This window comes from Hemitrygon akajei, chromosome 25 (genome assembly GCF_048418815.1).
Source record: "Hemitrygon akajei chromosome 25, sHemAka1.3, whole genome shotgun sequence".
NCBI classification, from domain to species: domain Eukaryota; kingdom Metazoa; phylum Chordata; class Chondrichthyes; order Myliobatiformes; family Dasyatidae; genus Hemitrygon; species Hemitrygon akajei.
The window spans coordinates 17804346-17819488 of record NC_133148.1 but is presented as its reverse complement, the minus strand read 5'-3'; the positions used below and the strand labels follow the sequence as shown (position 1 = coordinate 17819488).

General features: G+C 44.2%; 1 protein-coding gene across 6 annotated transcripts; it reads right to left on the bottom strand.

Annotated features, from left to right (window-relative positions):
- Positions 1 to 1052: 1052 nt before the first annotated feature.
- LOC140716406 (uncharacterized) lies at positions 1053 to 14729 on the bottom strand. Of its 6 annotated transcripts, none has more exons than XM_073029100.1 (3): positions 14297 to 14729; positions 13647 to 13919; positions 1053 to 2677 (listed from the first exon to the last, which is right to left on the bottom strand). In XM_073029100.1, exon 3 carries the CDS (start codon positions 2358 to 2360, stop codon positions 1182 to 1184), a length of 1179 nt encoding a protein of 392 aa, XP_072885201.1. In that variant the 5' UTR covers positions 2361 to 2677; positions 13647 to 13919; positions 14297 to 14729; the 3' UTR covers positions 1053 to 1181. The 6 variants fall into 6 exon arrangements, with proteins under 6 accessions (XP_072885201.1, XP_072885203.1, XP_072885204.1 ...); XM_073029102.1 differs by lacking the exon at positions 14297 to 14729 and adding an exon at positions 3224 to 3885 and having other exon boundaries at positions 13647 to 13709; XM_073029103.1 differs by lacking the exons at positions 13647 to 13919; positions 14297 to 14729 and adding an exon at positions 13319 to 13635.
- Between the last annotated feature and the right edge of the window lie 414 nt (positions 14730 to 15143).

The window sequence follows — 15143 nt, the reverse complement described above, 5'->3', positions numbered from 1 at the left end:
CATCATGCCCTTATCCCTCTGACTCTTCACCTTACCTCTCCATGTTGTGGCAAATCCCATATTCTCACCCCATTGAACAAATTCTTCCTTTAATTTCTTGCTGAATGTCTTGATTCAATGGTTTCCAATTCTGTTTGTGCTGGAAGAAGCTCACTTGTCAACTTTGCCAAATATTCTGCAACTTTAAAGGCTTGCAATTTTGTATTTTAAAAAAGAGCCTCGGATTGTGCTGACTGATTAACAGTAGGAGATACTAACAGAGGGAACTCAATTCACAGAAGTGGGAGGCCATTCATCTGAGAGGCAAGTATAATTAATGAGAGTTTAGGAAATGGTGGAGCAAAGGCATTTTGAAAAAAATACTGCAATGCTGGAGCATACAAAACCAAATAGTAAACAGGCTTCTCTTAGGTAGGTTGAATAATGCTCAGGTTATACAGAATCTTCAAAAATCTTCTGGAGAAGTATGTTCAGTTCTGGTATTGATCTTCAAATGATACACTGGGTCCAGTGAACCTTTGCTACATTAATATCAAGGCTTGAAATACCCAATCTGACGTGGTGATGCACTTGCATTTGAATGACAGAGTCTGATACAGATATCCACACCAACAGTGATTTAAAAGTGTTGAAAAAAAAAACATTTTTGACATTATATGAAGCTTAAATGAAAAGTTATGAGAGAATAAAAACATATAACAAATAAACTCTTCTTGGGCTTCAAGCCGGGTACAGATATCAATTATAACCGACATATTGATGGCAAACTCTGCCAACTTCTTCAGGAATGATGCCTGTGCCAGGTTTGAAGCCTGAGAAGAGTTCATTCATCATATATGCTGGGAAACCACTAGACCCTTTTTCAAAAACATATAACTTTAGATATGCCAGAAGAGAGATTACTATGTATCCTGTTGTGGATAGCTCTCCCAGATGAGAGAAAGTTTTATCCCATTCAATTCAGACATCTTAAAGACCCAAATTTTAACAAGTTGTGACATTCTGAGATAGAAACCACTCACTTCATCTTTGGGACATAAAGGTCCAACATGTTATTGAAAGGAAAAGTAATTTATTCACCAAGTACAGTGCATCAATAATGTTAACAGTTTAACAGAATCAAACCCAGACTGTCAGAGCGATAAGGGAGCAACGACCAGAACTGAACACAATTTCGGCAATCACTTATGAACTCGTTGGTGTGTCTGCAGATTGCATAAACGAGCAAATCCCTTCCCACACACTGAGCAGGAGAATGGCCTCTCTCCAGTGTGAACACGCCGGTGCATCAGCAAGTGAGATGACTGAGTGAAACCCTTTCCACACACAGAGCAGGAGAATGGCCTCTCCCCTGTGTGAACTCGCTGGTGCACCAGCAAGTTGGATGAACAAGTAAATCCCTTCCCACACACAGAGCAAGAAAAAGGCTTCTCCCCTGTGTGAATTCGCTGGTGAGTAAGCAGGCTGGACGACTGGGCAAATCCCTTCCCACAGATGGAGCAGGTAAAGGGCCTCTCCCCCGTGTGGATTCGCTGATGCATCAGCAGGTTGGATGAACATTTGAATCCCTTCCCGCACATGGAGCATGTGAACGGTCTCTCCCCGGTGTGAACTCGCTGGTGTTTGAGCAGATGTGAAGACTGACTGAACCCCTTCCCACAGTCCGAGCAGGAGAACAGCCTCTCTGCAGTGTGAGCTCGCTGGTGTCTCAGCAGATCCTCTGAGCTCTTACAGCTCTTCTCACAATTAGAACAATCAAAAGTCTTCCGGTCACTGTGAACCCGCTGGTGGGACTTCAAGTGGGAAAGCTGTGCAAATCCCTTCCCACAAACAAAGCAGGAGAACGGCCTCTCCCCGGTGTGTGCTCGCTGGTGTGTCAGGAGGTTGGACGAGCGGGTGTACTGCTTTCCACACACTGAGCAGATGAACGGCCTTTCCCCTGTGTGAACCCGCTGGTGAATCAGGAGGTCGGACGATTGAATGAAAGCCTTCCCACACACCGAGCAGGTGAACGGTCTGTCGCCAATGTGGTCTCGCTGGTGTCTCAGCAGGTTGGAAGAATAAGCGAACCCCTTTCCACAGAGGGTGCAGGTGAACGGCCTCTCTCCAGTGTGAAGTCGCTGGTGTGCCACCAAGTTGGACGACTGAGTGAACCCCTTCCCACACACTGAACAGGTGAACGGCCTCTCCCCAGTGTGAACCCGCCGGTGTCTCAGGAGGTCAGATAACTGACCGAACTGTTTCCCACACATGGAACAGGTGAACCTCTTCTCCTTGCTGTGAGTTCGCCGATGGGTTTCGAGATCAGATGTGTCATTGAATCCCAATCCACAGTCCCCACATTTCCAAGGTGCCTCCATTATCCAATGTCCTTGTCCTCCTTCAGGACAAACAATCAAATGAAGCCTCGTCTACAGAGACAATACAGTTTCTCACTGCTGTGAATGGTTAGATGATTATCAGGCTCTGTAACAGGCTGATGTCCTTTCCACTGAGTACATTAAATGCTTCTCACTGTTTCTCCAGTAACATTGATGTCTGAAATCTTTCACCAGAAACAGGACAAATTAAAGTTTCTCCCTTTATATTCAAAGAGTGATAAGATCGAAAGTCAGTCATATTTTGATGTGAAGTTTGGGTCAAGTTTTCCATCTGCAAATTCTTTGCTTATTATACCCTGTAAAAAGGAGTTAATGAAAGTCATCACTGTCCAGAATTAGAAATAGGAACAGACAAGCCTACATTGTATGGAACATTGTTCCCTTGCATTATTCCTGTAATAATTAATCCACATCTCATACAATTGTTTCTCCCTACACTATTCAAATTTCTTACATAATTTTCTCCACTCTCAGCTCACTTCCCACTGCAGAAAGCCGGTTCTATTCCAAACTCATCGCAGTTCAAAAATCAGCAAGGGTATTCAGGAATGAGATCAAAATCCACATCATCTCTCTTGGCGCAAAGTGAATCAGACCACCATTAATGATTAGAAACTGGTCTTGTACCAATCCAATGTAGAGCGCAAGCACGACTGGGTTCATGGTAACTATACTGATACCTTATAAACTAGCCATTATTAATACATGAAAGCAGCATTCCAAAACTGTTACATCACATCAGCCTGGAGGTAGAAAAACATCAGTGGGGGATTCATCAAGAAATATCATTTTAAAACAGAAGTAAGTGGCCATTCTATGAAGATGAAATATTCACAGTGAACCTGAGGGAGACCTTCTTCACTCAGAGGTTGGTGCGAGTGTGGAACAAGATGGCAGCAGAGGTGGTGGATGTAAGTTTGACTGCAACATTTAAGCTTGGATAAGTGCATGGATGGAGGGCTATGGTGCAGGTTTGAGTCAATAGGACCAGGCAGAATAATACCAGCATGGGCTAGATGGGCTGAATGGCCTCTGTACTGTAGCACTCTAAACCTGATTAGGAGGCTGAGAAGTTCAGTGTGTCATCAAAAAACTCTTACAAATTTATATACATGTACAATGGACAGGCTCTTAACTGGTTGCATCCAAGCCTGGTGTAGAGGCTCCACTGCACAGGACTGCAAGAGGTTGCAGAGGATTGTAGACTCATCTAGCTCCATCACAGGCACAACCTTCCCCATCATTGAGGACACATCTTCAAAAGGCATGCCTCAAGAAGGCAGCCTCCATCATGAAGGATCCTCATCATCAGGGACATGCCTTCTTCTCATTACAACCAGTGTGAAGGAGGTACAGGAGCGCAAAGCCCCATACTCAAAGATTCCAAAACAGCTTCTTCCCTTCCGCTATCCGTATCCATCAGCGCTGCCCTGTTTTTCTTGTTTTGCAGTATTTATTCATTTTGTAACGAATTGAGATTTTACATCTTTGTAGCGTACCTCTGCTGCAAAACAAATTCCACATCATGGGTCAGTGATACTACATCTGAATCTGACACAAATATATTTTCTTAAAGTACTTTTGTTGTGAATATCTAATAAAACTGCCAGCAATGCAGTCCAGACTTTAATCCCAATCATTCGCTGCACAAAGATTGTTTCCCTTCATGTCAATTCTGCTTCTTTTGTTCTTCACCTTCATTTTAAACCGTTTCTTGACCTTTACACCCATGGCGACAGCTTCTTTCTGCCTCATCTAGACCCCTCATGTCTTTATCAGATCCCATCTTAATCTTTTCTGTTCCAAGAACACCAGTTTCTCCAAGTAACTGAAATCTTCCCTACAATCATAATAGCAACAGATTTTCTGAACTCTCTTACTGACCTGCATCTCTCATAAATTCCACAATATGAGAGTTTTAAATGAACTAGTTTTTATACATTTTTTCCTTGTTTTTGTATTTGAGGCCATTGTTTAGAAATCAAGATCCCTTTCCATAATCTTCTCTGCCACATTTAACACTTTATCCACTGATACCTCTTTCTGATCTGGTTTATTTAGCCTCTCCTTATTCTTCCTTCGGATTGTAACCACCTGCATTTTTCTTTCTTTTTAACCTAATTCCTTAAGTCTGAGATTCAGATTCATGAATCACAGGTACATCAAAACAATGTGTCAATTGTGTTAACAATCAACACAACCTGAGGATGTGCTGGGACCACCAGACATTCCAGTGCCAACACAGTGTGCCCACAATGATTATTCTATTATTATCCGCTTCTCAGTTCTCTTGCCTTTAACTTTATCATTTGATGAAAATTTGATAATTGTGCCCTGCTACACCCAAGTCCAAGTCGATAAAAGTTGTAGTTTGGGGCACATGGTAGCACAGTGGCTAGTGTATTACAGAGCCAGTGACCCAGGTCCAATTCCACTGCCGGGTGTAAGAAATCTGTACATTCTCCTTGTGATCACACGGTTTTCCTACAGATGCACCAGTTTCCTCCAATATTGCAAACGCATATGGGTTAGTAGGTTAATTGGTCACATGGGTGTAATTAGGCATTGTGGACTCACTGGGCCAGAAGGGCCGGTTACCATGTTGTATCTCTAAAATGTACTAACCCTTGGGATCAGTGCTTCAATTGGATAAAGACATCGATTATTTGGATAAGTGCATGGACAGGACAGGTTTAGAGGTAGCTAATTGGAATAGCTTGGTGGATACCATGGACGAGTTGGTCCAGAGGGCTTACTTTCATGCGGTGTGACTCTATACCACTGTACACTTCCCTCTACTCCAAAGACACTGCTTCACAACTACCCTATTTCCTGTCACTTGGGGCAATTTTCTGTGATTGTTGCCACTCTCCATTTATTCCATATTTATTTTAGCAACAACCCTCCCCACACCTGTGGTTTCTCCTGCTCTGCAGTACGTTCTTACTCAGTCTTGCTAATGCAGCCATGTGTCATTCCTCAGTCTGTAAGTCCATTTCATTTCATGATGGGTTTACATGTCTATGGAAGCTCTTTGGATTTCCTTTTTTGCTTGCTACCAGTTATTTTTCTGATATTCTCTTGGAGTTTTACAGTACATCTTTGATTCCAATTTATGCGGTCCTGATCTGACCTCATCCATTGAAATGAGCCCTTCTCCAACAGACTTCTTTTTCCATCTCAAAGGAGTCCAAATCCTTACCCACAGCTATTTTTTCTACATCTTCCCCTTCTTAGTCCACTTCTTTCCAAAGGACACCTGAAACACCTCCTCCCATACTCGATTCAAAATTTACTGGTCAAAATTTAAATTCCTGAACATATTCAAAACTTCCTCCCCATGACTTTTGCTTGATAGAATAAACTTTGAAAAAATTAGGCAGCTCCATCATGGGTACTCGCCTCTAAAGCATCCAAGACATCTTCAAGGAGCAGTGCCTTAGGAAGATGACGTCCATCATTAAGGATCCCCACCACCTAGGACATGCCCCCTTCACACTGTTACTGTCGGGAAGGAGGTGCAGAAGCCCGAGGGCACATACTCAGCGGTTCAGGAACAGCCTCCTCCCCTTGGCCATCCAATTTCTAAATGGACATTGAACCCATGAACATCACCTCACTACTTCTGTATTTCTGGGGGTTTTTTTCCACTACTTGTTTTAACTTAACTATTTAATAGACATATACATACTTACTGTAATTCCATTCTTTTCCTCTATATTTATTTAGCATGTATTTCATTGTACTGCTGCCATAAAGTTAACAAATTTCACAACATATGCCAGTGATATTAAACCTGATTCTGTTTTGCCATTGAACTATTTGGAAATCCTGATGGTTCAGAATCAGGCTTACTGGAGTCTCAGAGTATGTTCTTCCTTCTGACCAGATCCCATGCTCCCCTCTGTCTCACTGTTCCCACACACCCTTCCATTGCACTGGTGCCTGGTTCCTGCACTCCTTTCAAAGGTATGCAGGTCACTTGTAAATTTAATACAAAATAATGTAACATCTAAAAAAAAAAGTAGCACAAGAGACGGCAGACGCTGTAATCTGGAGTGGAAAAAAAAGCTACTGGAGGACCTCAGTGGGGGTAGGCAGAGGGATGGCTGATTTTGTCAGGTCAGGTCAAGTGTCAAAATATCGTTCATCCTTCTGCCTACACAAGTGCTGCCTCCCCACCGGTTCCTCCAGCAGATTGTTCTGAATTAAAACTTGTTGGGGTATCTCTAGGATTAACATACAATGGCCTGGAAAGTCTAGCAGCATTGAAGTTTCAAGTGCTGAATTCCTGAAGTTTGTATTACGATTCCAAACAACATGAGGAAGTTATCACTGTTGCTCAGCGTTTTTAACACCTCACCGTTTCCCTGCAAATTTGCACTTCTACATCCTTGCACAAACAGGCATTACATAGGATACTCTCATTAGTATAAAACTACACTACCGCTTCTTAATTCTCACCAGATTCATTACTTAACAAAACCATGAGAAAGATGGCACCTTTGCTGAATTCACCGCTATAGGAAACATCGTCTTCGTGTCCAGTCTATACTCTTGATAGGTTTCAATGAGCTCTGCCACGTGTGTTATATGCTTTCTTCACCAGCCTCTGTCTGCTTCACTACTGTATGTACTTGCACCCCAGGCATCTCTATTCTATAACTCCCCTGCGCCCTGTTATATCCTGCCCTGCTTTACATGATCAAACTTCAACACCACAAAATCAGGGTAAATTCCATCTGCCACTCCTTTGTCCACTTCCCCAGCTGAGACATTCCCAGTGGGCAAGACAATAGAAATAAAGACTGAGTCAAATGTTGACAGGCAGAAATGGCCAGTTGTCAAAGAAAGAGTGAGCTACCTAAAGTTGGAGAATTCGATACTGAGTCCAGAAGACGGCAACTTGCCTGGATGAAAGAAGTGTTGTTTATCACTCTTCTGGTGGTCACAGTCTGAAAAGTCAAAATGAAAAGTGCATTGGAGAATCACAACTGTAGGCAACTGGAAGCTCAGGGTCACTCCTGCAGACTGAACTTAGGTATTCCACACAGCAATTCAATTTCTTCAATGTATACACAACATTGTGACACCAAATGCAGCCCTGTAGGCTGGAAGAAGTTGGATCTCTTGTGGATGCATGAGAAAGCACAATAAGGTGAGGAGTGGTTGGTGGGTCCGGAAGAGTGGACCAAGAGAGGGAAATTCTGAAGGGAGAAGAACACGAATTATGTTTTCAGTTTGCACCATCTCATTTCAACAACCTTCCCACTGGATCGGGCAAAGCTATACTACCAATGTAAAATGTGCGCTCCAGAACCCAGCTCATGTTAACCTCAGTCACTGAGCTGCAGTATTCATGTGACATCTGTGTACGTTCAGGTTCAGAAGCCTTATGGCTTTGTCAGTGTCAACTCTTTCACTGGAGCAAACGGGACTGTGGGTCTCATCACTAAGCAAATCCTTCCACCAAACTGCCTCCTACAAAAAAGGTGCACAAGGCTCTGGAAAACATATGGACGGACAATCTGCCACTCCCATCTCTCTTCAAAGGCCGACATCAATGATGACATTCACTACAGGTTTTATTGCACCAGGAAAAGAACGTTTGAAGAGACCACACACAAGGCAACACACCATGTTGCAAGGTGTTTGATGCTTCCCAAACCGGGCGTCTGAAAGCACTGGAAAATGATGCAAATGCTTTTTCTACAAAACCTCCAAATGCTCTTCAGGGGAAGTGAACCAAAGTCCATACCTCTATGAGTATTGAGGTTCTGTGTATATTTAACCATCACCAAAACACAGGCCATGTTGTTCACACGCCTGACATCAGATTCCCAAAATTAAACTCTCTACCCTAACTTTGCTCATGCCAAAAGAATGCCGGGTGAACAGTGGAAATATGAAAGGTGTTCTCAGCAACTCCTAGAAAACAAATTTAACATCCACATCAACTCTGGGAAATTACTTGCCCCTGACTGCTTTAAAATGGAAGAGCAACAATCAGAACATTGTTAGGAACAGACACGTCCTTCAGAAGTACGCCAACTTCCAGCACTCTCAAATAGCGCTTGCCCCTCGCACAGATCCCACAATGACCTCATCCCCAGAACTTACAAGTCATCCTCCACCTGAGGGAACATCACCTATTGTTGCTTAAACTAAATAGATATACTTCTTAACATGTCTTTCAGCAGCACTGCAGGATTCACTTGAATCGATGATCAGCTCTCATCCTTGCCCCCTTACCTTGCTTTGCATTTAGCATTAGCCCTTTTGTTTTTTAAATCAGCTCTCCATTACCAGCATCTGAATACATCCCAAAGCTACCACCCAGCTTCACCCCTCGCCTGGCCACTCCCAACACCTGCCAGCATGTCCTCCTTTCCCACCCCCCACTTCTTATTCTGACTACTCACCCCTTCCTTTCCAGTCCTGATGAAAGGTCTTGGACTGAAATATCGACTGTTTATTTCTCCCATGGTTGCTGCCCGACCACCACCATTTTGTGTGTGTTGAACTAAATGCTCTTGCAGTTCTCCAATCATGTTTAATATTCTTTGCAAATGTAATTTACGTGCCGTGCACTGTAAACTACTGTATCTAACAGCTGCAGCACTGTTCAAAAGTCTTAGGCACATATATATAGCTATGGTGTCTAAGACCTTTGCACTGTACTGTATTTGCCAACTTGAAGCGGAAAGCAAGTTTGTAACTTTGGCAGGAGTAGAGGATGTTGGAACGGTGAGGGGGGAGTGCTGCGGGAGGGGTGTGGAACAGGTGGCAGTGCCAGGGATGGAGGGTGACGCAGATGCACACACACCCAGCCCTGAAACACCTGATGAAGGGCATCAGACTGAAACATCAACTGTTAACTTTTTTCCATCAATGCTGCCTGGCCTGCTGAGCTCCTCCAGCATTTTGTGTGTGTTGCCTGAGGCAGCAAGCAAGATCATTTAATTCCAAACAAATGATTTATTGATCATTACAGTATGTCTCTCAATTACAACCCTCTGTTCCTCTTCCCAACCACGATTCCCCTCTCCCTGCACCCTTCCCACTCTCAGTCCACAAGAGACCCATATCAGAATCAAGTTTATCATGAAATTTGATTATTTTTGTGGCAGCAGTACAGTGCAATACATATAATTACCACAGTACTGTGCAAAAGTCATAGGCACCCTACTGTGTCTAAGACTTTTGCACAGCACTGTACTTCTAATCCGCTCAAATCTAAAGCCAGAGTACTTTTTGTCCTGATGCTCTTAAGCCTTAGTGCAATTTTTTTGTCCTTTTTAAATTACATCTAACTGCCCAGTCGCCTACAGGATCAGCGAAGCCTCATCCCACCTACAGTGCTGGTAAACTGAAAGAACTTTGTTCCCATCTCTGAGAGATACAACCTGTCCGGCTTGTAAAGTCTCACATACCAGCTCTGGCCGGGGTGTCTTAGGGCTTTTGCTTGTCCCATCAAAGCAACATTTGACTGTGAGTATCACCATAACTAACTGTTAACTTGTACAAAGCAGATAGCTATGCTTGTTGGAGGTATTGGCTCTACAATATCACACAGGAGTTCATCAAAGCCACGTGCTACCCACCACCTTCATCATTGACACCTCCCTTCCATTGTAAGGTCAAAAGCAGAGATTTTGCTGATGATCGCCTGGTGCTCCCAGCTCCCTGATCTTGCAGCATGAGGAAAGGTGGCAAATAGTAATACCTCCTTCCCACCTGGCAAAAGATGCCTGTAGCCCTGCAGCTGCGGGCAAATTCATCCCTATCCATCATGCTGATCTCCCATATACACATTCGTGTGTAAACCAGTGATCGCTACCCAAGGGGGACCCCATACTGGATCAACGGATTCCAAGGATGTGGTTAGAATTAGTCTGCCTACCATAAAAGGGCGGAGATGAATTTCCCAGCGCAGTCAAAAGCAAACGATCCTCCAGTCATTCTTGACTGGTAAAATCAAAGGCATTAAAGGCCAATCGATGGTTGGTGCTTCTGCCCACATTTCTTCTCAGAGTTGACCTGAGGTGATGGTTGTGATTCAGGGATGACTCCTTATAAAATGAGGTTCTTACTGCCAGCATGCAGCAAGAACTAAGCAAGCAGTTGGTGTAGCTGCTGCCTCTGGTAACCTGTGTATAATTCTGACTGTCTGGAATTTCTAGATTCTACTTGGGTTTGACCCAGGCACTCTAGCTTCCCCTACCCTTGCAATATGCAGGATGATAAGTTAGTTGGCCACTTCAAGTTTAAGATGAGTGACAGAATATGGGGTGGGGGGGGGGGGGGGAAAGAGTTGGGGAGAATAAAAATGGAATTTTTGTAGAATTAGTACAACAGTGTGCTTTACAGTCAGTGAGGTTTCAGTGGACAGAAATAACCACAGTTTTCATGCTGTATTACTCTATGGCATTCAGGCATGGCTGATAATTGACAAAGCACATTCATGCCATGCTATGGGTATCTCAAAGAGAGAGTATCTAACCACCTACTCCTGATATCATCATTATCAAACCCCCGAATCAGAGAGTGAGACTGAACTGCTGAGGGAGACCCCGTGACAGAGGTCAGAGACTGAATATCCTGTTTCGAGTGCATTACCCCTGCCCTCCCAGCATCAAATCACAAGTCGACAGGAATACTCTCCATCTTAATCATCCACCACTGACAATGCAGGCAGAGTAACTGAATCCGGGCCCAGACGGACCACCACCACTCCAAACATCTATTCCTTCCAGCAACAGTGTACCCTGGTTGCAGTCTGTACACTCGGCAAAATCCACCATAAATGAAACACGCTACCTGCAATACTAAAGCCACAGCGGCAACTGAGAGGTCAGAACGGCAGACGCAGGGGAAGGCACTAGTGCAGCTCCCTCTCCAAGCCGCGCACAATCTTGACTGATATAAGTTGCTATTGCTTCATTACTGCTGCAAATCACCAGCCAAAAGTGATCTTCGACCGAACAAACAAGAGGTTAAGAAAGGCTCCATACTCTTGTCACCATACTCTCAAGACGAACTTGTGGTTGGGGACGGATTGGTGGAGGGACATAAAAACCCAGCCTTAGAGTCTATCAATGCAAAATAAAACATTTTCAAACATATCCCAGTGAACGTATCAATTATGTCTTACACATCTCTAACACTTTCTCCCATCATGCTTCGTTTATCTTTCATTTTTATACATTTAGTTCCCCACTCTTTCTTCCCACAAACTTCATAACTCGTGACTTTTTTCCTCCATTCATTTCCAACCTATCTCACCTTTTCTTCATTCCCCTGCTTCTTACCAGCTGCCTTTCCCCTGAAGCTCCCAGTTCTAATATATTTTGGAGTATTTATTTTAGACACATTGTCTTGTCCTTATAGTTACATTAGTTCAAAGTAAATCTATTATCAAAGTACATACATGTCACCATATACAACCCTGAGATTCATTTTCTTGCAAGCTTACTCAATGAATGTCAATAGTCTCTTCAGCCTCATCTTTAAAAAATTGAGAGGAACCCACTGATTAACAGCAAGCATAAAGAAGAACAAGGGCCACTTGCGAAAAGATTAAAAAGCTATGTTTTAAAGTGGGGCTTGTGATTTAAAAAAGCAGGAAGAATCAAAGTGAAGAAATTTGGGCAGGGAATTTTAGCTTCTGGATTATCCAATGGAGGGAAAGTCACCTCTTCCAACCCTATCACTTGTACAAATGCCATCCACTTCTCTCAGCTCCTCCATCTCATTCACATCTGCTCTCAGGATGAGGCTTTTCATTCCTGAACTAATAAGATGTCCTCCTTCTTCAAAGAAAGGGGCTTTCCTTCATCCACCATCAACGTTGCCCTCACCCACGTCTCCTCCATTTCGCACATCTGCCCTCACCCCATCCTATCACCACCCCACAGGGGATACAGTTCCTCTTGTCCTCACCTACCATCCCACTAGTCTCTGTTCCATAACTTCTGCCATCTCCAACAGGATCCCACCACCAAGTGCATCTTTCCCTCCCCCCATACTTTCCGCAGGGATCGCTCTCTACCCGACTCCCTTGTTCATTCGACCCTCCCAACTGATCTCCCTCCTGGTACTTATCCTTGCAAGCAGAACAAGTGCTACACCTGCCCCGACACCTCCTCCCTCAGGGCCTCAAGCTGTCCTTCCAGCTGATGCGAGACTTTCCTGTGAGTCTGTCGGGGTCATCTACTATATTCAATGCTCCCGGTATGACTTCCTGTAGATCAGTGAAACCCAACGTAGATCAGGAGACCACTTCGCTGTGCACCTACGCTCCTTCCACCAGTAAAAGCGGGATCTCATTTCAATTCTACTTCCCATTTCGACATGTCAGTCCGTGGCCTCCTCTACTGCTGCAATGAGGCCTCACTCAGGTTGGAGGAGCAACACCTTATATTCTGTCTGGGTAGCCTCCAAACTGATGGTATGAGCATGGATTTCTCGAACTTCTGGTAATGACCCCCCCTTCACCATTCCCTTTTTTCCCCTCTCACCTTATCTACCCATCACCTCCCTCTGGTGCTCCTCCCCCTTCCCTTTCTTCCGTGGTCTTCTCCCCCCTCCTATCAGATTCCCTTCTCCAGCCCTTTATGTCTTCCACCTCTCTGCTTCCCAGCTCTTTACTTCACCCCTCCTATCACCTACCACCTTATTCTTCTTCCTCCCTTCCCCGCACCTTATTTTCTGACTCATATTTTTTCCCCCCAGGCCCTAATGAAGGGTCTCGGCCCGAAACTCTTTTCCATAGATGCTAACTGGCCTGCTGAGTTCCTCCAACATTTTGTGTGTGTAATACTCATTGATTTCCAGGATTTGCAGTTTTCCTCATTTTGTGTGTATTGAAGGGAAAGTCATGTTCATTTGTGAAAACGACGAATAAAGTATATTTGAAGTTTTATGGCTCGTTTCACCTTAATTTCCAGCCTTTTCCTGGGCTATCGCGATTTCTTTTAGATTTAGGGACGCTCCCTGCTCTTGATCGCTTCCATTTAAGGACGCTCCCTCAAGTTAAAGGTCCTATTGCGCACGCGCTATCTTGCCAACCCTCTGTTTCTGGAGGTTGGTCAGGAGCGAAACAGGAGAAAGGGAACAGCAGCGGCCAGTAGGGGATAATGTTCATCATTTTACATTGAGGTCCGAAGTTAAAGGTCCCGATTTAATATTCGTCCCTAGGGTTGCACGGCTTCTTTATGAAACTGAAGACCTGCTGGAGTTTGTTAAGCGCCCTGCCTCTCTTACCTCCTGCGTCACTCTTTGTCGCCGTGGTTCGCGCATGCTCAGCAGCTGTTACCCAGTGTGAGAGACGTGAGGGTTGGACGAATGGAAAGCAATGATAGTGTCTGGACGCCAAAGCACCCCTCTGTCCAATCAGTGCAGCGGAGGGGCGGGATTTAGCCTGGATAAACCACGAGTGGCTGAACTGCATTTCTGTTGGCGACTTTCTGCAGAATGAAATTTATTGAATGAAGCAGAGTTGCACGGAAAGTCCTCATTCAAACTGCCTTTAGGATCCTAAAAGAAATACAAAGAGAGCTATCAATAGTGTCCTCTCCAATATTTTCCCTCAACTACCTATCACCTTCGCCTGGTGTTCTTCCTTCTTCCCTTTCACCCATTTTCCTCTCTCTTCTCCTATCAGATTCCCTCTTCTCCAGCACTTTTTCTTTTCTATCCATCTGGTTTTACCAGCCTTTCTTCCCCCCCCCCCCCTCCCCTACACCTTTTTATTCTGGCGTCTTTCTAGTCCCGAAGAAGGGTGTCTTGGTTCTTGGTCCTCCAAAATATTCCGCATGGAATTTAAAGTGGAAGTGCCGGAGGGTGATCTTAAGGAGAAGATTTTGCGGCCCAAAATGTCAGCTCTTTATTCGTTTCCGTAGATGCTGTCTGACCTGCTGAGTTCCTCCATCATTTTGTGTGTGTGTTGCTCCAGTGGATGCATCACAGCCATCATCAAGCCACCTCCGAGAGAAATCTAGGCTACAGCACCAGCCATCGTTTTGTTTGTCTAACGTCTTTGATTTTATCCGTCAAGAGGGATTGTGGAAAATCGTTCTCAAAACACCCAGAAGTTCATCTCCATTCTATTATGGTAGGCAGACTAATTCTAACCAATTCCTTAGAATCAGATAACTATGTCCAGTATAGGGTCTTCCCCAGATAATGAGTGCCGGTTTACATACGACGAGTGCGCGTGTTGCTTTGACCCCAGCATCTGCAGAGTATTTTGTGTTTACAGACGACGAGTATCTGGCAGGTCAGCAGGATGGATGGGCTGGATTTGTAGGCGGCTGCCAGGTGGGAAAAACGCATCCCACCCCTCCCCTACACCGCTCCATCTCCCCACGCCGCAAAATTCGGAGGGCTGACAGCGGATAGCTGCCTCCTACGTCACAGTTGTTTCTGTGATCCTCTCCCACGTACTGTTTCTGTGCATTTCCCATTTATAAACAGTTTGGGTTGTGGTAATATCGAGCGTACCCGTTCTAAACTCCTAAACCTAAGCCGATACATTAAGTCTTGTTAGATATAGGCGTCTATCACGTTAAGGAGATTATACTACATCAATCTATAGTTCGAAGACTAATTTACTTAACGATTTTAGTCTTTACTCAGCTGTAAATGATCACTATTTCGAGTGGAGGAGATACTTCAAGCTAAAAAAATTAAACACAGGTATTTGCTTTAAATGGCGCACATATTTGAGGAGTAAATTCTAACAATTATAGTTCTACAAGA

Coding starts and splice junctions, on each gene's coding strand:
- LOC140716406 (XM_073029100.1), bottom strand. CDS start 2,360: ATGGAGGCACCTTGGAAATGTGGGGACTGTGGATTGGGATTCAATGAC.